Source organism: Hordeum vulgare, chromosome 6H, assembly GCF_904849725.1.
Source record: "Hordeum vulgare subsp. vulgare chromosome 6H, MorexV3_pseudomolecules_assembly, whole genome shotgun sequence".
NCBI classification, from domain to species: Eukaryota; Viridiplantae; Streptophyta; class Magnoliopsida; order Poales; family Poaceae; genus Hordeum; species Hordeum vulgare.
In genome coordinates this window covers 164395655-164421489 of record NC_058523.1, presented here as the reverse complement: position 1 = coordinate 164421489, position 25835 = coordinate 164395655, and the positions used below count along the sequence as shown (strand labels likewise).

Sequence of the window (25835 nt, the reverse complement as noted above, 5' to 3'; positions counted from 1 at the left end):
CATAAAATAAAACATCCTAGCGGCTGGAACCAGCCCTTTTACCAACCAGATTCGCCATGAAAGATAATCCTTCTATCCTTGCAAAGACAATATGGCTGCTTCCACTCCCGGGTATCATCACTAATGTTATCAGTGATTTTTATTTTTTTGCAAGAGGATGTCTTCAGTTAATTACCTGATGATATATTAGATAAAATCATAACTACCATAAATACATGGTTAAATATTTAGTAAAATAATTATGTGGGTAGTTAAAATAAAAACTTATACTAAAAGTTTAAATAGAAATAAAATAAAAATAATGTAATCATATATACTTAACATGTAGTAAAAAATACATAAACTCATGAATAATATTTGTACGCATGACTATTTGATTTATCGTATAAATTCGGCTTCATGCATGCAATACCATCATCATTGATGTCATCGGTTAATTATCTGATGGTATCGCTTTTTCATCTCATCCGCTCCATCAAATTGGAATCCTATATTCATATATTTCTCTAGATGTAGTTGAAAATAGGTCAACTCAAGAACACATGGAGGAATTTGATTTATGTACAAATTGAACCTTAACTAGAATGTAGAATTATAATTAAAATGAACAATCTGCATAGGACCATTCAATATTAGAAAGCATGCAGGGACAATTGTATATATTAAACTTATAGTGTCACATGCAAATATGCTTGGGTATCTTAGATATATTGACATATGGATTCATTTGTACAAAAATGAGTTGTGTAAAAAATACTCGATCTAAGGTACTATTTGCATTAGTGATGATACCTGGGAGTGGAAGCAGCCATATTAGCGATCATGAGCGTAGTTTTGGTCACCTATAAATGACGAGCAATGGTAGATTATGAAGACATGAATAGATTACAGATGTACTAAGGTTGGATGCAAGACAAAAAAATAATCAAACCTATTTGCATATGGTATGCACATAACATAATAAATATTATCGTGGTAGAATGAGACAAGAGCTTATAAAAATAAAAATAATTTCAAGGATGCAATAAGTTGTTTCAGTCATGCTTAAAGATATAATTATCAGAAAAACACATATACACTATATATTGTAAACTACATAGGAGAAAGTGAAATGACATGTTTATAATTTATCACCAAATGTTGGCCAATAATTTATGTGGTTCCATTGAAAGTATACTAACAATGAAATTGTCATGAGTACGTGAGCCACAACGATGTGATTGTACATATATTCTCGACCCTAGAGATTTAGGATGTGTCTTATTGATAACGTATAAGCAAGAAAGATAGTTAAATTACATATATTGTGCAGCATAATAACGAAAAGCAATAATTGGAGAGAAATATTTCAACAAAAGTCTGTAACAACACATATCCCAGGCAAGTAGTACGATTTTTTTAATTATTTGTATCAGTCATGAAAATGTGAGATGGGATAAAAAAATATTGTATGATTGGAATTATAAACAAAAGGAAATAAGCAATTGGATTCACACAGACTCCATTTGAAGTTTTGAATATCGTCATGATCGAGAAATAATTTTATTTCTAAGTTCAGAATATCGTCATGATTTTCTATATTATAGTCATTACTAATTTTAGATAAACCTATCAATACCGCATAATATCTCAAATGTAAAACAACTTTTATATTAATAGAAAACTTAAGAAGGCCTTGATAACTGCACCTATTGTTCAACCACCTGATTGGAACCTACCTTTTAAAATTATGTGTGATGCTAGCGATTATGCTGTTGGCGTTGTTCTAGGACAAAGAGTTGATAAGAAATTGAATGTTTTTCATTATGCTAGTAAAACTCTAGACAGTGTCCAAAGAAACTATGGTACTACTGAAAAGGAATTTCTAGCAGTCGCGTTTGCATGTGAAAAGTTCAGATCTTACATTATTGATTCCAAGGTTACTATTCACACTGATCATGCTGCTATTAAGTACCTCATGGAAAAGAAAGATGCTAAACCTAGACTTATCAGATGGGTTCTCTTGCTACAAGAATTTGATTTGCATGTTGTTGATAGGAAGGGTACTGAGAACCCGTAGCAGATAACTTGTCTAGGTTGGAGAATGTTCTTGATGACCCACAACCTATTGATGATAGCTTTCCTGATGAGCAATTGAATGTCATCAATGCTTCATGTAGTGCATCGTGGTATGCTGATTATGCAAATTATATTGTTGCCAAATATATACCACCTAGTTTCACATACCAGCAAAAGAAGAAATTCTTCTTTGATTTGAGACATTAGTTTTGGGATGATCCTCACCTTTATAAAGAAGGAGTAGATGGTGTTATTAGACGTTGTGTACCCGAGCATGAACACGGACATATCCTACAGAAGTGTCACTCCGAGGCTTACGGAGGACACCATGCGGGAGATAGAACTGCACACAATGTATTGCAATCCGGTTTCTATTGGCCTACCCTCTTCAAGGATGCACGTAAGTTTGTCTTGTATTGTGATGAATGTCAAAGAATAGGTAATATCAGTAAACGTCAGGAAATGCTTATGAATTATTCACTTGTCATTGAACCATTTGATGTTTGGGGTTTTGATTATATGGGACCTTTTCCAAAGTCCAACGGATATACTCATATCCTAGTTGTTGTTGATTACGTTACTAAGTGGGTAGAAGCTATCCCAACTAGTAGTGCTGATCATAACACCTCTATTAGGATGCTTAAAGAAGTTATTTTCCCTAGATTTGGAGTCCCTAGATATCTAATGACTGATGGTGGTTCACATTTTATTCATGGTGCTTTCCATAAAATGCTTGCTAGGTATGATGTCAACCACAGAATTGCATCTCCTTATCATCCTCAGTCCAGTGGTCAAGTAGAGCTAAGTAATAGAGAAATTAAACTAATTCTGCAAAAGACTGTTAATAGGTCTAGAAAGAATTGGTCTAAGAAGCTTGATGATGCACTTTGGGCTTATAGAACTGCTTTTAAGAATCCCATGGACATGTCTCCGTACAAAATGGTTTACGGTAAAGCATGTCATTTACCTCTTGAGCTAGAGCATAAGGCTTATTGGGCAATCAAAGAGCTCAACTTTGATTTCAAACTTGCTGGTGAGAAGAGGTTATTTGACATTACCTCACTAGATGCATGGAGAACTCAGGCATATGAAAATGCCAAGTTGTTTAAAGAAAAAGTTAGGAGGTGGCATGATAAAAGGATACAAAAACATGAGTTCAATGTAGGTGATTATGTCTTGCTATACAATTCTCGTTTAAGATATTTTGCAGGCAAGCTTCTCTCTAAATGGGAAGGTCCTTACATTGTTGAGGAAGTATATCGTTCCGGTGCCATAAAGATCAACAACACGGAAGGTAATTTTTCGAGAGTTGTAAATGGGCAAAGAATCAAGCATTATATCTCAGGTACTCCCATAAATGTTGAAAGCAATATTATTAATACCATAGCTCTAGAGGAGTACATAAGGGATATTTATCAGCCGTTTCAGACTCCAAAAACGAAGAGGTATGTGATTGGGTAACTAAACCGACTCCAAAACTTTTCCAGTAGCAATTTTTCTCCGTTTTGGATTTTTAGAAAAATAGAAAAAATTTAAAGTAGTCCGGAAGGCGCAGAAGAGGCGACAAGCCTGCCAGGCGCGACCAACCCCCCTGGCCGGGCCTGGGTGGCTTGTGGGCACCTCTTGTGCCTCCCGGGCTCCGTTTTCTGGTGGAATACTCCTTTTGGTCAGGAAAAATTCATCATATATTCTCCCGAAAGGTCTGACCCTCGTATCACGCAAATATCCTCTGTTTTCATTTTGAGCTACTGTGCAGAGAGATCTAGATCGCTATGGCGTCCCCAAAAGTTCCGAAGGACAAGTTCTTCGAGAAGGTCATCAATCCCTACCTCGCGGGAGTGCTACAACACCCTCAATCTATCGAGATGCATGAGGGGGTGCTGCACATCCGTGATGTTGAGGGGCCCAAGAAGACCGGAAGCATGGAGGCGAGGCTCGAAGCAATGAGCAGCAAGTCTTCAAGTGCCAAGGGATGGTGGAACATGGACTCAACGCCAACCATATGATGATCACGGGGTTCACCAACAAGCACAAGATCGATGTCAATGACATCGGGAAGCACCTCTCCAGGCTCTATGACAGAATTGATCACCTCCAAGCCCAGATCTACGACCTGTAGAACCAAAACTGTGAGTATGAGTATAGATTTAAATCAATACAGTTGGTTGCAGATTTGAGGATTCCGGAGACTCGATCATCTTTTCATGATGGAGCACCTATGCCTTGGAAGACGGAGAATCAACCCCAGATTGCAACAACTCCACCACCATCACCTTCGAAGGAAGACAATTAAGCACGGGTATGGGCACTCCTCTTGGTTTGTGCCAAGCTTGGGGGAGTTGCCCCGGTATCGTATCACCATCACATCTTTTGCCTTTACCTTTTTCTTAGTTCGATCCTTTTTGATTTTATCTTTTTCTAGTAGAATAAAGTTCTTAGTATGATCTAGGCTTGAGTTTTGCTTTGTGTCACCCCCAATGTAATCGAGTTCGTGAGTCATATAATAAAGAGTGTTTTAGTTAAGGGCCTTGCCTCATGCCATGATCTAAAGAAAAGAATAAAAGAACAATAGCATGAAAGATCATGTAATGATCTTATGGGAAGTGATGACTTCACATATAAAAAGAATGTTGATTGAAACTTGTTGTGGGTGGACAAACGTAGACCTTGGTCATTGTTGCAATTAATAAGAAGTAATAAAGAAAGAGAGGTTCACATATAAATATATCATCTTGGGCACCATCTATGATTGTGAACACTCATTAAACTATTACATGCTTAGAAGTAGATGTTGGACAAGCAAGACAACATAATGAATTATGTTTGCTTGGTTCCGAACAATGTTATATGACTAGAGATCCCTTAGCATGTGACGCTTGTTTCCACCTCATATCAGCCAAAACTTCCGCACTAAGTAGAGATACTACTTGTGCATCCATAAACCTTCAATCTAGTTTTGCCATGAGAGTCCACCATACCTACCTATGGATTGAATAAGATCCCTCAAGTAAGTTGTCATCGGTGCAAGCAATAAAAATTGCTCCCTAAATATGTATGATCTATTAGTGTGTGGAAAATAAGCTTTGTACGAACCTGTGATGAGGAAGACATAAAAACGATAGACTGCATAATAAAGTTCTTTATCACAAGAGGCAATATAAAGTGACATTCCTCCACACTAAGAGATCACACATCCAAACCTCAAAAGCGCGTGACAACCTCTGCTTCCCTCTACGAAGGGACTATCTTGTACCTTTACTTTTTATCCTTAAAAGAGTCGGTGTGATCGACACCAATTCCTTATTTAGCCATTATCTTGGCTAACGTCATGTGCTAGGGAAAGATCTATATTCATATGTCAACTTGGAAGTAAGTACTCATGCATTATTATTGTTGACATTACCCTTGAGGTAAGTAGTTGGGAGGCGAAACTATAAGCCCCTATCTTTCTCTGTGTCCAACTGAAACTTTGATCTCATGAGTACCACGTGAGTTTTAGCAATTGTAGAAGACGAAAGGGTGATTGAGTATGTGTATTTGCTTTACAAGCTCTTATTTGACTCTTTCCGATGTTATGATAAATTGCAATTGCTTCAATGATTAAAGGCTATTGGTTGTTAATTCTCAATAAGGTTCTTGATCCATACTTTACTTTGTGAAGGAATTGTTAGTTTAGCATAAGAGATTATATGACGATATTGTTGTTCTAATTATGATCATGATGCATGCATGTCCGTATTTTGTTTTATCGACACCTCTATCTCTAAACATGTGGGCATATTTATTGATCTCGGCCTCCGCTTGAGGACAAGCGAGGTCTAATCTTGGGGGAGTTGATACGTCCATTTTCCATCATGCTTTTATGTTGATATTTATCACTTTATGGGCTGTTATTACACTTTACGGTACAATACTTATGCCTTTTCTCTCTTATTTTATAAGGTTTACCTGAAGAGGGAGAATGCCGGCAGCTGGAATCCTGGTATGAAAGAGGAGCAAGTTTGAGATACCTATTATGCGCAACTCCAAAAGCCGTGAAAATCAACGAGGAATTATTTTGGATTTTATAAAAAATACTGGGCGGAAGAAGTACCGAAGGGGAGCCACCAGGAGGCCACAAGCCTGCGAGGCGCGGCCTACCCCCTCGCCGGGCCTGGGTGGCTTGTGGGCCCCCTGTTGCCCCTCCGGCTCCCATATTTTCCTATAAGGAGGGTTTCGCCCCAGAAAAAATCAGGAGGAGGCTTTCGGGAGGAGACGCCGCCGCCACGAGGCGGAACTTGAGCCGAACCAATCTAGAGCTCCCGCAGGGCCGTCTTGCGTGGGAAACTTCCCTCCCGGAGGGGGAAATCGTCGCCATTGTCATCACCAACACTCCTCTCCTCGGAGGGGACTCATCTCCATCAACATCTTCATCAGCACCATCTCATCTCCAAACCCTAGTTCATCTCTTGTAACCAATCTCCGTCTCGCGACTCCGATTGGTACTTGTAAGGTTGCTAGTAGTGTTAATTACTCTTTGTAGTTGATGATAGTTGGATTACTCGGTGGAAGATCATATGTTCAGATCCTTAATGCTATTCAATACCTCTCTGGTCATGAACATAATTATGCTTTGTGAGTAGTCACTTTTGTTCCTGAGGACATGTGATAAGTCTTGCTATAAGTAGTCATGTGAATTTGGTATTCGTTCGATATTTTGCTATGTTGTATGTTGTCTTCCTCTAGTGGTGTTATGTGAACGTCGACTACATAACACTTCACCATTATTTGGGCCTAGAGGAAGGCATTGGGAAGTAATAAGTAGATGATGGGTTGCTAGAGTGACAGAAGCTTAAACCCTAGTTTATGCATTGCTTCGTAAGGGGCTGATTTGGATCCACTAGTTTAATGCTATGGTTAGACTTGTCTTAATTCTTATTTTGTAGTTGCGGATGCTTGCGAGAGGGGTTAATCATAAGTGGGATGTTTGTCCAAGTAAGGGCAGCACCCAAGCACCGGTCCACCCACATATCAAACTATCAAAGTAGCGAACGCGAATCATATGAACATGATGAAAACTAGATTGACAGAAATTCCCATGTGTCCTCGGGAGCGCTTTACCTCATATAAGAGTTCGCCCATGCTTGTCCCTTGCTACAAAAGGGATTGGGCCGTCTTGCTGCACCTTTATTACTATTGTTACTTGCTACTCGCTATGAATTATCTTATCACACAACTATCTGTTACCGATAACTTCAGTGCTTGCAGAGGATACCTTGCTGAAAACCACTTGTCTGTTCCTTCTGCTCCTTGTTGGGTTCGACACTCTTACCTATCGAAAGGACTATGATAGATCCCCTACACTTGTGGGTCATCACATACTTAGCATAGTTCTGATGTCAGTCTTGCGAGTACTTTGGATGAGTACTCACGTTGCTTTGCTCCCCCCTTTTCCCCTTGATCCGATTGTTGCGACCAGATGATGGAGCCCAGGAGATGAAGTTCCCCGCCGACAACGACTGCTACCACGACGGTGCTTACTACTACATGTAGGTCGCTGAAGACCACGAGTATTTAGGAGGCTCCTAGGCAGGAGGCCTCGCCTCGTTCGATCGTTGTATCTTTTTTATGCTAGCCTTCTCTAAGGCACCTCATGTTTTATGTCTGTACTCAGATATTTGTTGCTTCCGCTGACTCGTGTGTTTATCGAGCTTCTGTATTCTAGCCCTCGAGGCCCCTGGCTTGCAATATGAAGCTTGTATGTTTTATTTGTGTCTAGAGTTGTGTTGTGATATCTTCCCGTGAGTCCTTGAGCTTGGCCGTACGCATTTGCGTGTATGATTAGCATACGATCAAATTGAGGGTGTACCTTCTGCACACAGCAAGAACAGATAAGGTGACACTGGATCACCTTGCCGAAATCCCCTGGAAGGGATAAAGAGGGGCAACAAGTCTCGGTTCACTCGGGCAGAGAATTTGACATAGGAGACACATTTCAAAGCCAGCCTGATAAAGTCCAAGCTGAACCTGAGTTTAGTTAGGATTGCCTCAAGATAGTGCTACTCAACGCGATGATAGGCTTGCATCATGTCCAGTTTGACCGCACAAGAATAATTATCCCCTTTTTCCTCCTCTTTATAGTGTGCACACTTTCATATGCAACGAGAACGTTATCAGTTATGAGTCGGCCAGGGATAAACGCGCTCTGTTCTTCACTAATAATCTCATCCATAAAGGGTCTCATGTGGTTGGTGATAGCTTTAGCAACTATCTTGTATAGAACAGAGCATAGAGCGATAGGCCGGTACTCAGCCATGGACTCGGGATGACTAGCATTTGGGATGAGTGTGATCGAAGTATCGTTCAAACCCGTAGGTAGTTCCCCACCATTGAGAAAATCCAAGACTGCATTGGTCACTTATCTACCTAAAAGCAGCCAGTGGCGTTGATAGAAAGCACCAGTATAACCGTCAATGCCGGGAGCCTTCAAGGGCGTCATCTGAAACAACACATCCTTAACTTCCGCATTAGTGTAGGGCTTGGTGAGAATAGCATTCATATATAAGTGGTGTAACTTTCATCGGAACATGGTCAAATAAAATGCTGGCATCCCCAAAGCCCTCTGATTGATAGAGGTGTTCATAAAAATTCTAAACCTCAGCCTTGTCCTCATTGTCACCTTCGCAAAAAGACCCATCAGCTCTCTGGAGTCTCTTAATTTTATTAACACGTGTGCGTTGTCGGGCTTGTGCGTGGAAGTAGGAGGTATTGTGATATCCTTCCCGAAGCCACGACACTTGAGAACGTTGCGGGAACCATATCTCTTCCTCGTCAAGTGCTTCCTTCAGCTTTTGTACTGTACGCTTTTCCTCGTCGGAAGGACCGCGCCCAACCGAGTGAGAGCGGAGAAGATCAAGCTTCTTTTGAAGCTTTCTAACTGATCTTGAGAGACTTCCAAATTCCTTCGAACTCCAAGGTTGTAAGGTAGCTTGGAGCTTTCCAAGGGCCGCAGTAATGCCTTGCATTCCTGGACTATGGTTAATACTACGCCACGTCTCAGCGACTAGGCAACCATAGTTAGTGTGGGTCTGGCACACATTCTCATACCGAAACTGTTTCTTATTGGTCGGTCTTGAAGGGAAGGATTCTCGAACTTCCGCAACAAAACAGTGGTCCGATTCCATCGAGGAAAGGTGTTTTATTCGTATCAACTGGAATTGTTGTCAGAATGCTTCATTCACAAAGGCTCAGTCCAGCCTTGACTTAACATTAGCCTCACCAGATTGGTGGTTGTCCCATGTGTACGCCGTGCCCGACCACCCCAAATCTTGGAAGGGGATATCATCAACAACTTCACGAAAAGCTCTCATCTGTCGCTCCGATCGAGTAGCTCTACTGAAGTGCTCTTTGGAAAACAGTGTTTCATTGAAATCGCCCATACACAGCCAAGCATCATGTGGTATGGCGAAAAGAGAGCGTAAAAGCTGCCAGCTTAGGTGCATGTCTTCCACTCGCGGGGCTCCATAGAACCCAGTAAACATCCACAAGAGAGAACTCTGAACTTTATTCCATACCAGGACATCAATATGACAATTATTCAAGTTTTTAATTAAACCGTAACATCCTTAGACCAAAGGAGACCTATGTCGCCACTAAGGCCGACACTATCTACAGCAAAATAGCCATCAAAACCCAACTTAAGCTTGAGGTCCTCCACTCTTTTAGCACGTATTTTTGTTTCCATTACAAAGAGTAGAGCGGGTCCTTCAAGCTTCACAATACCGCGAAGCTCACGAACTGCCTCGAGGTTCCCAAGCCCCCGATAGTTTGAGCTCATGCAGCTCCTTGGGAAAGTCAGGGCTGCATTGCAGCCTCTGCCGAGTTATCAGGTGTAGGCTTCTTCCTCTTGGGCTGCGATTAGCACCTTCCACAACCTCATTGTTTGCATAGGTTCTATCAACCATCGCAAGACTAGTTCCCCCTTCGACAACAGCGTTCTTCCCATTAGTAAGCAGCAAGGATTTTGCTACACGTCGATAGACTTGGGTGAGTGCTTCTTTGTGTTTCTGCTACTGTTTGTTCTTAGCAGGGGAGACCACTTCTTCACCAGCATCCTTATGTGTACTCAAGTTCCTTGTTGTGTTCTTCCTATTTGCACCTGGACTGGTTCCGTTGACGGCGCTTTCCTGAATTCATCCAGCGCACGAAGCTTTGGTCCAAACGGTAGCTCACCGTTCTCATTCCTAGTACCCGGCGTAGGGCAGTACAATTCAGAGTGCCCCAGCCAACAGAAATATGGAATCTGCTCATACTGAATATGGTACATGTCCACCTTCTTCCTCCTGGCAGAGTCAATCAAGATCCATCGACGTAATTGTTTCTCCACCTCGATTGAGATCCTAGCTCTCAGAAAACCACCACTATGGTCAAAACTCACAAGTTCAACATTCTTATCCATCTGTTTAGCTATGGGCAGCCACCAAGATTCATCCCTCAGATTGTAGGGCAGGTTCACTACCCGCGCCCACACTTGGAGTCGGGTAAACTTAAGTTCGTCCGACGTCATGCATTCATTGAACTCGGCAAGAACCATGGCATGCTTGTTTATATGCCATGACGATCCGTTCCAAACGCGATCTCTGTCGCGCTGGGTCTCAAATTTAGCTACGAACGTGTTTGGTCCAACTAATCTGAACTTCAGTCCACATGGGTTCCCTCACGCCGGACGTAAGGCATTGGTGATGGTCTGGATATGAAATAGGCTTCGGTGAAGGATTTTACCAACTAGTAACCATCTCATAGATCCTCCTTCGACGCGATCGTCGATCACCAGAGGGGTGGCCTCTTCCTCAAAGATGTCCAACTTGCCCAGAGCTTCCTCTAGTTTCTTCCTCGCGTCTTGACCCACCCTTGCACCGTTCCACGCTCCCGCATCGGCGGCATTGGGGGCATCCATCGTCGATCCCTTGCAGCAGACAGTGCTCGCCCCGGTGATGAATCTCCGGCGAGAAAACGGTACCACAGTCAAACCCCTAAATCGCCTACGGCGCCCCCCAAAGGTTTAGGGTTTTGGGGTTACCCATTTTATACATATTTAAGTAGTTAAATTAACGATCTAGAACTATGCGCATGCCCTATACACCCGGACGGAGGGAGTATCATAAGTTAGCATCTAGGTTGCCTTATTAATTGTCATGCATGACATAAATAGTACAACATTTAATATGATGCAGTATCATAATATGATACCACATCCTATTTTTCCTTAGAGAAACGTTTCCCACCCGCGCGCCGGTCGCCCCCTCGCGCGCGCGGGCCCATGCAACATTTTTCCCACCCACGCGCTTCTCTCGTTAGTGGATGCAACATTTTCGTCTAAATTTGTTGCAACCAGCGTCATTTTTGCTGCAAGCATTTTTTACTACATTTTATTCCAGTAAAAAAGCTGCATATACGTTTGGTTGCAACTCCAGTTCATCGGATTTTTCGTTTACAATCGATGTTTTTTTACTTTTGCTACAACCGTGTTAATTTTTGATATAACCGGCATCATGTTTTGCTGCAACCGTTCACTAAAAAAGTTGCATACACGTCACGTAAATATTTGTTACAACCGGCGTTTGACTTTTGCTACCACGTACCATCAGCTTCGTTTTGTTGCTACGATCACGTAGATATTTTTTTTTTGCTACAAATTTTGTTTTTTGTTGCAACCGTTGAAAAAATTACTGCATAACATCGAAATTTGTAGGAAAAAAAATGTTGCATGCGGATCCAACGGTGCGGACGCCGCGGGGTTGGTGGATCCTGCGGCTCGCGCGCGGCCGGCCGAAAGTTTGGACCGGCGCGCCGGCGCAGATCAGTCCCCTTTTCCTTATTTAATGGTACGTCATATCATCAAATAAGTCTAGTTGACCTGTATGATAGTACTACTATTTATGATACTTTCATTACGACCAACCTTAAGCTTGGTTGATGACATTTGACCTGTGGGCTAGAGCGTGAATAAGTGCGAGGGTCCTTCAAGATATTGATCTACTACGGCTGTAGATCATCTCTTGTCTGATAGGCTCCATTTTTCGTTTCCACATCTTCTTGGCCCGGTAAAATGGACTGATGGAAGCTTCCGCGCGTTAAACTAGCAGCAGTTGTGACTCTGAGTATAGCTTAGTCTCGAGTAGCTCGCCCACTGCGAGAAAGGCAGAAATGGCCATCGATGAAAAGGCCCCGAATCTGCAAAGGAAAAACGGCTCAGGCAGAGGAATAATCCGCAACGAAAATATATGTTGTACACAAACATGTCCTTGCGGCGTTATGCGCCCATCATCATCCTGCAGCTGTGTATCCTCTCCGGCGAGCCGGCGGAGGCCAAGGTCCCGGCGCTCATCGTGTTCGGCGACTCCACCGTCGACACGGGAAACAACAACTACATCTCCACGGTCGTCAGGAGCGACTTCGCGCCCTACGGCCGCGACCTCCGGCTGGGGAATGGCCAACCCACGGGCAGATTCTCCAACGGCCGTCTCACTGTGGACTTCATCTCCGAGGCGTTCGGCCTGCCGCCGCTGGTGCCGCCCTACCTCGACCCGAGCGCCAACATGAGCAGCCTCGCCGCAGGCGCATGCTTCGCCTCCGCCGGCGCCGGCTACGACAATGCCACGTCCGATCTTCTCGTAAGCCATCGTCCTTCGCATTCGCATACATGTGTCAGTCATATGTACCTTGGCTGACATGAAGTTGTAAAATTTGCAGTCCGTGCTCACGATTTGGAAGCAACTGGATTACTTCAAGGAGTACGCGGCGAAGCTGAGGAGCTTCCAGGGAGAAGAGAAGGCGCAGGAGACGCTCACGGAGGCGCTCTACCTTGTCAGCATGGGCACCAACGACTTCCTCGAGAACTACTACGCCGTGCCACACGGTAACGCGGCGAAGTACCCCACGGCGGCGGCCTACGGCGGCTACCTGCTCGGCGCCGCGGAGTCGTTCGTGCGCGCGCTGCACGCGCTCGGCGCGCGCAAGGTCGACCTAAACGGGATGCCGCCCATGGGCTGCCTCCCGATGGAGCGCGCCTTGGGCGGCGCGTGCACCGAGGAGTACAACGCCGTCGCGGAGGAGTACAACGTCGGCCTCCGCGCGGTGATCGGCCGGCTCAATGGCGAGCTCAGCGGCGCGAGGATCGTCTACGGGGACGTGTACGGCCCCGTCAGCGACGCGCTCGGGCACCCCGGGTCGTACGGGTTGGAGAACGTGGAGGCCGGGTGCTGCGGCGCCACGGGGCGGTTCGAGATGGGGTACCTGTGCAACGCGCGGAGCCCGCTGACGTGCGCGGACGCCGGCAAGTTCGCCTTCTGGGACGCCATCCACGCCACGGAGCGCCTCCACCACGCCCTCGCCGACGCCAAGATGAACACCACGCTCCACGTGTTCCTATGATTCCTCCGGCTGCTGCCTGCTGTTGTGTGCTCGCAGCAAGTCCAATCATCAAATGTGATCGTTCTCTTTTGCGGTCGTTCTTAATTTAAGCGTGCGTGTGCCAACAAGGCAACGTATCAGCTATAAGGTAAAAAAAATACATATATTTTTTATAGTTGACCATATTTTCACCCTCTATTCTTGCATTTTTCATAGGAATTACCTTTTATGAAAAAAGTTGAAAGCAATATATGAAGTATCACATATCCTTACAAGTACACCCTTCCGGAAAGAAATTTACATTCAAATTCTTATGGGCATCGAAGTCTTCCATCGACGACGTGAGTGAGCAAAACTCGTTGTCACCTTTGGGCCTTTGTGTGAGCAGAACAAACTTGTTCAAATCCACATGTCTTTAGAAGCGCTAGCTCCCTCGCTAACCCCCACACCCCCTGGCTCCCTCGCTCACAGTTCCCTCCCCCACGAGAGCGTCCCCACGACCCCACCCCATGCCCGAGACCCCCACTCCCTCCACGCTAGACCGAACCCTCCCCAGTTCGGCTCCCGCTCGCCCCGCTTCTCCTCCCGTCATTATATGTATATGTGTATGTATATGTATATGTGTATGTATGTATGTATGTATTGCGTATATATGCATGTACGTAGGAAAATACGTTATGTTATGTATGGATGCAAATATGTGTGTGTGTAAATTGTGGTGTGGCCCAGCCACTTACGGGTGGGGCCAAACCTCCACACCCACTTACAAGGAGGCCCCACACGCTATTAAGAAAAATGAAAATGAAAATAAAAATATGTTTTTAATAAATAAATAGATATATTAGTTAATTAATTAAATCGGTAATTAGAATAATTAGAGTATGACACGTGGGTCCCCCACTAAATTAATATGATTAATTAATATTTAAACTTAACTAATAAATTGTGTCTATGACACGTGGGACCCACTGGTCAGTTGACCAGTCAACTGCTGATGTCAGCATGACATCATGCTGATGTCATAATTGCTTTTAACCAATTCAATTAAATCTGTTTTTAATTCCTAATTGTTGAATAAAACTTTAAAAATTAATATAAAATAATCCGTAAGTCGGATTAAAATACTTTCAACATGAAAGTTTATCAACAAAACAAGACGAACCCGGATGCATGGTCCATTCATTTGTCACGTGTCCCTAGCATAATAAACATGCAACATTTTCCATCATTTCCAATCTGACCGGTAGTAGCGCGAGACCCGGAAAATATCGTCTGATATTCTTCCGACCCGTCTATGACGGATGTTGCTGCGTTAGCTCATGCCTAGCCTGCATATTGCCATGTCATGCATCATGTCGCATGTGTTGCTGCTATTTATTGTTTCTTCCCCCTCTTCTTACTGGTAGACCCCGAGGCTGACGCTGCTGCCGGGTACTTCTACGAGCCTGCCAACCAGCCTTTTGCCGCAGAGCAGCAAGGCATGCAAACCTCCTTGATCATCCCTATATCGCCTATGTCTTGCTCCCTCATGCTTGCATTAGTATTTTGCTACTGTTGTAGATAGCTCCTATATTTGATGCATAGCTTGTTTTTTGATGAACTGCTACTTTCAGTACTGTACCTTTAAACTGCTTAGTATAGGTGGAGCAGTCTTCCCCTCTGACCCCGTAGTCCAGTTGCCCCGCTTTGCTTTCAAATCTCGATCCCTGATCGACGAGCCATGCCCGACACGTCACATACACCCCCTTAGTTGTACGACGCTACAGGGATACTATCGGGTACCGAGGGTGACACCTCGCTAAGTACTCCTGATGATATCTCTCTAGTACAGCTAGTCGGTCGTGGTTATCGAGGGTGATTCCTCTTTCACCATTCCAGACGATGACTCTGTCGTGCAACCCCTCAAGTGTGGGACCCCCGAGGGTGATTCCTCTAAGCCCACCTTGACGGATACATCGTTCGTAATCCAACGAGGGTGATACCTCGGATTCCCCCGATGTTACAACCACGCAGTTACTCGACCATGTTACTAGGATCATTGGTGATTAATTGTTGGACGGGTGGATTCCCGCGAGATTGTATCGATGGCCTAATTAAAATGATAATGGATTTGGGTACTTGATCTGGGTTGGTTGGAGACCTTTTCGCACTAACCGGCTACGCGGGAAGAATTATGGGTACTCAACGTCGCGGTATCAGCCGAAGCTTTTCAGATGTCAGCAATAGAGCGGCGCGCGCCCGAGTGGTCCCGAGATGCATCGCGCTTGTGATTAAGGGATGCTAGGACTGACGTTGGCCGCCCACGCATCATGCAGGAGCGCGAAGGGGAATTGGGCCCATGAACCCTTTGTGCTTAGGAGTTAGTCCGGCGGGCTGGCCTCTCTGTTGAGTCTTAGGTGGGGCTGCGACGTGTCGATATTTCGAGGCTGGGCATTGTTGGGGAACGTCGCATGGGAAACAAAAATTTTCCTACGCGCACGAAGACCTATCATGGTGATGTCCATCTACGAGAGGGGATGAGTGATCTACGTACCCTCGTAGACCGTACAACAGAAGCGTTAGAGAACGCGGTTGATGTAGTGGAACGTCCTCACGTCCCTCGATCCGCCCCGCGAACAATCCCGCGATCAGTCCCACGATCTAGTACCGAACGGACGGCACCTCCGCGTTCAGCACACGTACAGCTCGACGATGATCTCGGCCTTCTTGATCCAGCAAGAGAGACGGAGAGGTAGAAGAGTTCTCCGGCAGCGTGACGGCGCTCCGGAGGTTGGTGATGACCTTGTCTCAGCAGGGCTCCGCCCGAGCTCCGCAGAAACGCGATCTAGAGGAAAAACCGTGGAGGTATGTGGTCGGGCTGCCGTGGAAAAGTCGTCTCAAATCAGCCCTAAAACCTCCGTATATATAGGTGGGAGGGAGGGGGCCTTGGCTTGGGGCTCAAGGAGCCCCAAGGGGGTCGGCCGAGTCCAAGGGGGAGGACTCTCCCCCCCAAACCGAGTTGGACTAGGTTTGGTGGGAGGGAGTCCCCTTTCCTTCCCACCTCCTCCTTTTTTTTCTTTCTCTCTTGATTTTCTTCTCCTTGGCGCATAGGGAACTTGTGGGCTGTCCCACCAGCCCACTAAGGGCTGGTGTGTCTCCCCCAAGGCCTATGGGCTTTCCCGGGGTGGGTTGCCCCCCCCGGTGAACTCCCGGAACCCATTCGTCATTCCCGGTAACTCCGAAAACCTTCCGGTAATCAAATGAGGTCATCCTATATATCAATCTTCGTTTCCGGACCATTCCGGAAACCCTCGTGACGTCCGTGATCTCATCCGGGACTCCGAACAACATTCGGTAACCAACCATATAACTCAAATACGCATAAAACAACGTCAAACCTTAAGTGTGCAGACCCTGCGGGTTCGAGAACTATGTAGACATGACCCCAGAGACTCCTCGGTCAATATCCAATAGCGGGACCTGGATGCCCATATTGGATCCTACATATTCTACGAAGATCTTATCATTTGAATCTCAGTGCCAAGGATTCATATAATCCCGTATGTCATTCCCTTTGTCCTCCGGTATGTTACTTGCCCGAGATTCGATCGTCAGTATCCACATACCTATTTCAATCTCGTTTACCGGCAAGTCTCTTTACTCGTTCCGTAATACAAGATCCCGCAACTTACACTAAGTTACATTGCTTGCAAGGCTTGTGTGTGATGTTGTATTACCGAGTGGGCCCCGAGATACCTCTCCGTCACACGGAGTGACAAATCCCAGTCTTGATCCATACTAACTCAACTAACACCTTCGGAGATACCTGTAGAGCACCTTTATAGTCACCCAGTTACGTTGCGACGTTTGATACACACAAAGCATTCCTCCGGTGTCAGTGAGTTATATGATCTCATGGTCATAGGAACAAATACTTGACACGCAGAAAACAGTAGCAACAAAATGACACGATCAACATGCTACGTCTATTAGTTTGGGTCTAGTCCATCATGTGATTCTCCTAATGACGTGATCTAGTTATCAAGCAACAACACCTTGTTCATAATCAGAAGACACTGACTATCATCGATCAACTGGCTAGCCAACTAGAGGCATGCTAGGGACGGTGTTTTGTCTATGTATCCACACATGTAAATGAGTCTTCATTCAATACAATTATAGCATGGATAATAAACTATTATCTTGATACAGGAATTATAATAATAACTATATTTATTATTGCCTCTAGGGCATAATTCCAACAGGCATGACCCAGAAAAGTGTGTCCGACCAGAGTGTTATTGAGCGTGACGGGAAATGTGGTGCACCCCTGCAGGGATGAAAATTAACTATTTCAATAGCCGTGTCCACGGTTACAGGACGACTTGGAGTTGTGCCCTGATCTTGTACAACTACAACTGTTACTTAACTGGATTTAGTTGCCCTGGGATTGCTTCCTCGCAGGGAGTCGAGGGAGGATCTCAGGGCGTGACCTCATATTAATATTGCTGCAACGATATGACCATTAATTGTGTAACCTGTTCTACTCTCGTCTATGGCTGCAAGACCCTGAAGATGCTAGTCTTCGATAGGACTAGGGCTTCTCTCCCTATTCTCGCATTGTTGCAGTCAGTCCACATATAACCACCCCCTTCTTTGATACTGTTGTATACTTAGCATAGTTCTGATATAAGTCTCGCGAGTACTTTGGATGAGTACTCACCGTTGCTTTGCTCCCCTTTGTCCCCTTGATCCGTTGCTGCGATCAGATGATGGAGCCCAGGAGATGGATTTTCCTGCCGGCGCCTGCTACCCCGACGGTGCCTACTACTACGTGGAGGCTGCTGAAGACTAGGAGTTGTTAGGAGGTTCCCAGGTAGGAGGCCTCGCCTCGTCCGATCGTGTTTCTTTTGTGCTAGCCTTCTCTAAGGCACCCCCTTGTTTAATGTCCGTACTCAGATATTGTTGCTTCTGCTTACTCGTGTGTTTATCAAGCTTCTGTATTCTAGCCCTCGAGGCCCCTGGCTTGTAATATGAAGCTGATATTATTTTATTTGTTTCTAGTGTTGTGTTGTGATATCTTCCCGTGATTCCTTGAGTTTGATCGTACGCATTTGCGTGTATGATTAGTGTACGATTAAATCGAGGGCGTCACAAGTTGGTATCAGAGCCGACTGCCTGTAGGTAGCCCCCTTTCCAACTCCTTGGCCGAAGTTGAGTCTAGTGTTTGAAAACCTTACTAACACTGATGTCGTGGCTTACGGGCCCACATCTCAATTGGGTGGTATTAGTATCTTTTACTCCTTTTCTATACTCTGGGTTATACTCTCTCTTCTCTTTCGGGTTAAAGATTTTGCTAACTCTAGCATTAGGTTCTCATAAATATTTCTTCTCGGAGAGCCCCCCATGCCAGACGATGGCTTGATTCCTTAGAAGACTCTGAGGATAATCTCTGATGTTCTCTCGAGAACTTGTGCTCATCGCTTCTGGAATTTCCCTTCCTCCGTCAACCACTATGGATGACTGCATACAAATGTCATTCATATTTTCTTCCAAATGCTCTTGTTTTTACGAGATGCAACGAATTATCTTGTTAGGGATTCGTCCATCGTCAGTTGTCATGGGTTTCGAAAGTTCTTCGAATTGTTATTCGATCTCTCAGAATCCCAAATAGCCTATCGCTCTTGACCTTTCTCACCCTATTTCATCATGGTTAAATCCATATGACTAGCAACATTCATTGAAATCCTTTGTGATTTTCCTCTGATCTTATTGATTCTACCTTTGTGTGAATGCACACAATCACCTGTTGATACTCATAAATTATCTTTCCGACTCAGACGTCCTTCCAGACAGAGCTAGTTCTTGACAAATTAACTATAGTTGCTTGTCCATCTAAGTCCATTCTACTTACTTGTAATTGATCGAAGCGTCTGATTATGATACACCAACCTGGAAATCATATTTCCTTTGGTAATTCAGTATCGATATTTTTCAGATGTTCTATAACCCGATGCATTGCATCCTATCTTCCTATGATTGAGTACCGATACTCACATCAGATCCTTTGTGGACTGTCAGACTCATTCTGGGTTATTATCCGACGACATCCTTTGCTTTCGAAAATTCTTGTGATTGCTTCCCCTCACACATGATGCCATTGGTAAATTGTGTTTTCTCCCTCTTATAAGTTGTACCCTACGCTTTGGTCAGCCATACCCTTCAAGCATGTGTTAATTACTCTCGGAATGTATGGTATATGTTCCTAAGATGTCCCGACGGGTTGAACCTATGCCTTCCTAAATCAATACGACCCGAAGAGTTTCATGAGTCTTACTCCTCTGCTGTTTTGCCAGATAATCTTTTTAACCTACAACCTGATCAAAGGCGAGGAGTAAATGGCAGGTGATGCATTGATGAAGTGGGAGTCGACCTTGAACTTTGTGTTCATGCCCATGGAAATGACGTTGATCCTATCATAGAAACTTCTCGTATCGATAATCATTCATTCTGTGGTTTAAATTTGGTATCTATGATCTTATCCTTTGCAATCGTGGTTCTGACCATGTTGTCCTACCTTGATTTCATTCTCAGATGAGTTAAAGCACTTGTCTTCTTCAGATCAATACATCGGTCCAAGCCTTAATGTTGATCTACCTCCAAGTATTATTCCTCGTAGCTCGAGGATATCACAGAGCTATATAACTTCTTGTGAGCTTCTCATCAACTATGATATTTTCTTTAATTCCAGTTTCCTCGTGATTGAGTTGTTGAACATGCGAGTACATCGATAACTGAATCGAGTACGCATTGTGATTCAATAATTTTTAGTAATCTGCCTTGTTTACGAGATTGTACTCAATCATGTCATTCCAAGCAGTTAAGCTACATCATCATCGTCATGCGAAAGCTTGACCATGCTATCTATACCCTTCATCCCTGGAACACAATTCCAACTGTGCGTTAAGATTGCATCGAGCTTTCCACATCATGTTGGTTGCCCTGAAAGGCAATCTCAATTCTAAGCTAGCAGTCTTATCTGTGATTGACAACCTCTTTCTTCATCATTCCCTTGTTTGATCTCGTCGCTGAACGATTACATCTTTGTGAAGCTTCTCAACAAATGTGTCGTGATCACCATTAGCATTCTGAGCTCTTGCTGGGTATCAATCGAATGCATAATGAGAAATACCATCCTTGCCCCTCGATGATTTATATTATCATCGACATCCTTGTTGCCTTCCCTCCAACACAAACTTGATCATGTTTTGTGTTGTCCCTTAAGTTCCTTTCTATTGAGCTTATGTTATCTTCCACCTTGTAGTATTACTATCTTTCATGTCAAGAATGTCGTGAGAATTGCACACCTCTTAAGAGTTCTTGATATAGTAATACTTCTCGCCATCACCAGTCATTTCTTGGTCCCGTGTTGTTTCAAACCGGAATACCAACAAGTGAACTCTGATATGTGATTCCAATACTTCTGGCAACCCTATTGCCTTGAGGTTAATTACTGATTGTTTCATTCTTAGTGTGTTGGGTGTTGGCTCATCATTTTGACATTGGTTGTGCTACTCCGTCCGTATTTCTGAGTGCACCCTTTGACCAATGTTTAATTGTTGTTGTTTCCTCGAGCATACGACATTATACCATTTGATTTGACAAATGCTATCTCCTTGATATTATAATTTTGGAAATTCATCCCTGTCAAAATCTTGAGGGATTGTTGCTGAGCCCATCAGCCACACCCTAAACTTCTCCATGTCCCACGATGAAGCTCTTGAAAGCATTATCCTTGTGCATAGCTCATGAAGAATATGTTGGATAGAAGAAGTGTATTTCCCAAAGTTCACGTGCACTCTTTCCGCCGTGAATATGTGAAAGTTTTGTTCTGGTTTCTCTAGGATCATACCAAATCATTCACGCATGTGCGAATTGTTATAAGTTTTAAAGATTTGTTATCTTCACTTCATATAACTTCTCTTAGCACGCCAATCCACTGACTGTTTTGATCAAGGGATAAAAGTTTCTTCATAAGATCTAATCGAGGCTTACACAAGGGCCTTGATATCCTCGATGAGGGTTCTCAAATCAGAACTCAGTTGCATTTTGGCGTAAGAATTCTTTGTGGGCACGAATGTCTTGACATTGTGTTCATATGTATTACAATCGAAGTCATGATTCAAGAATTTCTTGTGTAGCTCGTATCATGAGAATCTTGTATCTTCATCTTTCTTCTCAGGCATCTTGAGTCTGAGATGTCCCGACACCAATCAGATCTGAATCTCGGGCAGATATGATGGTTGGAACATTTCCCAATAATTATAGCTTTGGTTTTTAGATAAACCGGTACGGTGCTGCCTTTCCAACGCACCGGGCCGAAGGACCTATTGCTATAAATTCTTCCATATGTAAGATTTGCCATCTTTCATGCGGAAACTATATGACTTATTTCATAAGTTGTTCCTCATTAATCCTCTTTTTGGACCCATTGGTTCGGCCCTTACCTGATGACCATGTCGATGCTACCTCGAAGCACGGATGTGGTACTTCAAAATTCAACAGGAACATTGGAAGCGCAATGCTAAATTGTTCCTGGTCGATTATCCATCCCGTATGGTATGGGTAAAAATCATGATTCTTCTTGCCTCTTTATCAAAATGGTTGTGTATTGGATGACCTTTCAGGTATACCATACTCTATGTTTTCCTCGGGAAAGGTATACTTTAATACTTGTGTGTGTGGACATATTTTTCCTTCCTATTGGCCTGTTTGACCTTTCTTGTGGCATTACTTATCTAAGCAGTGTTAATTCCCTGCTTAGGTAAAAATCTCGGTATACGACTCTGTCAATAAGACCATGTTGCTATTGTAGATAACATTCCGGTAGCCGCCGGTGGACGAGAACTTTGCCTATTGGTCCGCCTCATTTCAACGAGCAGGAAAAATGGTTCTATTCACCCCCCGCCCTTGGTACCAATGTGGTTACCAACATAACTGATAGGTTATCCTCTGACATGCCTTACTACCAAGACCACATAATATGTCACCCCTCTGCCTACTCCCGGCCCACCTGGTGGATCCATAACCCAAGTTCCACATGATTGAAACCTGACTCTCGTGTACATCTTTGACTCTAAGGTATCCCTTACACCTGGCATCGTATGAAATTCTCGAGCCACCGTTCAATGGACCGATCAATCTTCGGTCCAGATGTTATCCAACATGCTGAAGATCAAGTCTGCATTATTCATGAGAATTTGAAGGCTGCCCGGTCTCGTCAGAAAAGTCAGTATGACCGTCATCATCAAGATATGGTCTATCAACCTGGTGAAAAGGCTTATCTTCGTGTCACACCAATGAGAGGTGCACATCGTTTTGAGATCAATGGCAAATTAGGTCCTCGCTATATTGGTCCTTTCACTGTTCTTGAAAGGCGTGTAAGAGTGGCTTATCAATTGGAACTGCCGGCGAATCTTTCTCAGGTTCACGATGTCTTCCATGTTTCTCAGCTCCGCCGTTGCTTCAAGGATCCTATTTGGGCAGTGGATCATGATATGCTTGAGCTGCAACAAGACCTCTCTTATAAAGAGCATCCGGTCCGCATTCTCGACCAAGCTGAACGTAAGACCCGTCGCAAAGTCACCAAGTTCCTTAAAATGCAGTTGTGAAATCACTGTGAAGATGAAGCCACTTGGGAACGCGAGGATCATCTTCGTGATGAATACCCCGAGCTCTTTCCTTCTACCTCTTTATTCTCGGGACGAGAATTCTTGTTAGTAGGGGAGAGTTGTGACACCCCGGTAGTTAAGCTACAGTAACCGCACCCTAATGATGCTAGATCATCATATTTAACTGAGATAGATTGTCAGTAAATAAATTCAAATCCAAATTTGAAATTTAATATCAATTCAAATAAATTATTTCTTCAGAACGTAAAAGAAAAATCTTGGTTTGGTTGTAAATATTCCATAGATAATTATGTTAAGGAAAACAACATCACCTCAACTACCAAAATGCCCCTAGGAAATTTAACGTGGGACAACATCAATTAAATTGATCGTTTCAATTTCTAAAAATATCTAAACCTTACAAAATACTTTGAATCTTTTTGTGGATCCCCAAAATATTGTGCTTGATTTACGTGACAAGTTTCAGTTATAAAAAAATCGTTTGCTACGTAAACTAAATGCAAAAGTGTGGTGCAAATTAATAACTAATAAAAAAGGAAACAAACCCCCTCTCCCTTGGGCCTCGGCCCAGCCTGGTCGGCCCACTCCCACCAGGGCAACCCTAGACGCCACGCCCCTCCCCCACTCCCTCCTGCGCGCCGCCAGGGACGAGGCTCTGCCTCGTCGCGCCTCTCTCCCTCCCACCTACCGCGCCCCACCAACCCCCACCAACCGCTCGTCAGCGCCTCGCCTAGCGCTCGGCCACCAACCGCCCGACCCTCACCGCTTCCTCCCTCGCTAACCCCCACACCCCCTGGTTCCCTCGCTCACAGTTCCCTCCCCCCATGAGAGCCTCCCCACCCCATGCCCGAGACCCCCACTTCCTCCACCCTAGACCGAACCCTCCCAGTTCGGCTCCCGCTCGCCCTGCCTGTCCTCCCATCACCAGGTCCCCCTCGCCCCCGCAATCCACTGGATCCCTCTCGCCACCCCCATCGCCCGGGATCCCTGTTTCCCCATCGTCGCCGCCTTCCCCATCCAGCACCACCTCCGCTCCCGGCCCCCCTCTGCCTCCCTCACCGGCGCTCCCCCACGCGAGCGCCTCCTCCGTGGCGCTCGCCCCCGCTCCTCAGGCGCCCCCCCATTCGGCCGCACGCCTCCGGCCCGAGCCCCGCGGCCGGCTCGCCGTGCCATGACCTCCCCTGGTCGGCCACAACCACCGGGACCACCCCCCGTCACCCCGGCCGGCCCCATCGCCACCAGCGCCGCCGAACCGCTCCACCACGCTGGATCCACCCCGTCCCGGAGCTTCCTCGACGCCGACGCCGATCTCCATCGAGCCTCCCCCCAGCCTGTTTTTGCACATCTACAGGGCTCGGTGAGAACACCCCTCTCATCCTCTCTCCGTCCCGGTTCCATTCCGGCGGTCGCCGCCACGTTTCGGCGCCGTTAGACTCCGGTAGGAGGAGGTGGACCTTGCCTCCTCTCTCTCTGTTTAGGTTCCTCTTGTTAGCACACAGATTTCCAAGAGGTTAGAGATGAGTTAGATAGAAAAAAACAATAGTGTATATGTGTATGTATGTATGTATGTATTGCGTATATATGCATGTACGTAGGAAAATACGTTATGTTATGTATGGATGCAAATATGTGTGTGTGTAAATTGTGGTGTGGCCCAGCCACTTACAGGTGGGGCCAAACATCCACACCCACTTACACGGAGGCCCCACACGCTATTAAGAAAAATGAAAATAAAAAAATAAAAATAAAAAATGTTTTTATTAAATAAATAAATAGATAGATATATTAGTTCATTAATTAAATAGGTAATTAGAATAATTAGAGTATGACACGTGGGTCCCCCACTAAATTAATATGATTAATTAATATTTAAACTTAATTAATCAATTGTGTCTATGACACGTGGGACCCACTAGTGAGTTGACGAGTCAAGTGCTGATGCCAGCATGACATCATGTTGATGTCATAATTGCTTTTAACGAATTTAATTAAATATGTTTTCAATTCCTAATTGTTGAATAAAACTTTAAAAATTAATATAAAATAATCCGTAAGTCATATTAAAATACTTTCAACATAAAAGTTGATCAGCAAAACAAGACGAACCCGGATGCACGGTCCATTCGTTTGTCACGTGTCCCTAGCATAACAAACATGGAACATTTCCATCGTTTCCAATCTGACCTGTAGTAGCGAGAGACCTTGAAAATATCGTCTGATATTCTTCCGACCCGTCTACGATGGATGTTGCTGCGTTAGCTCATGCCTAGCCTGCATATTGCCATGTCATGCATTGTGTCGCATCTGTTGCTGTTATTTATTGTTTCTTCCCCCTCTTCTTACCGGTAGACCCCGAGGCTGACGCTGCCGCCGGGTACTTCTACGACCCTGCCGACCAGCCTTTTGCCGCAGAGCAGCAAGGCAAGCAAACCCCCTTGATCATCCCTATATCGCCTATGTCTTTCTCCCTCATGCTTGCATTAGTATTTTGCTACTGTTGTGGATAGCTCCTATATCTGATGCATAGCCTCTTTTTTGATGAACTGCTACTTTTAATATTGTACCTTTAAACTACTTAGTATAGGTGGAGCAGTCTTCCCCTCTGACCTAGTAGTCCAGTTGCCCCACTTTGCTTTCAAATCTCGATCCCTGATCGACGAGCCATACCCGACACAGCACATACACCCCCTTAGTTGTACGACGCTACACGTATAC

The 25835-nt window shown here is 44.6% G+C and overlaps 1 protein-coding gene across 1 annotated transcript; it reads left to right on the top strand.

The window, feature by feature from the left end:
• Positions 1–12299: 12299 nt before the first annotated feature.
• On the top strand, positions 12300–13717 carry LOC123403567 (GDSL esterase/lipase At2g04570-like). Its single transcript, XM_045097494.1, has 2 exons — positions 12300–12710; positions 12790–13717. Exons 1-2 carry the CDS (start codon positions 12321–12323, stop codon positions 13468–13470), a joined length of 1071 nt encoding a protein of 356 aa, XP_044953429.1. The 5' UTR covers positions 12300–12320; the 3' UTR covers positions 13471–13717.
• Positions 13718–25835: the final 12118 nt, after the last annotated feature.

Bases quoted from the DNA above. Each gene is read 5' to 3' on its own strand.
- LOC123403567 (XM_045097494.1), top strand. From the start codon at position 12,321: ATGTTGTACACAAACATGTCCTTGCGGCGTTATGCGCCCATCATCATC. The intron at 12,711-12,789 runs GTAAGCCATCGT...TAAAATTTGCAG, and splicing joins ATGCCACGTCCGATCTTCTC to TCCGTGCTCACGATTTGGAA.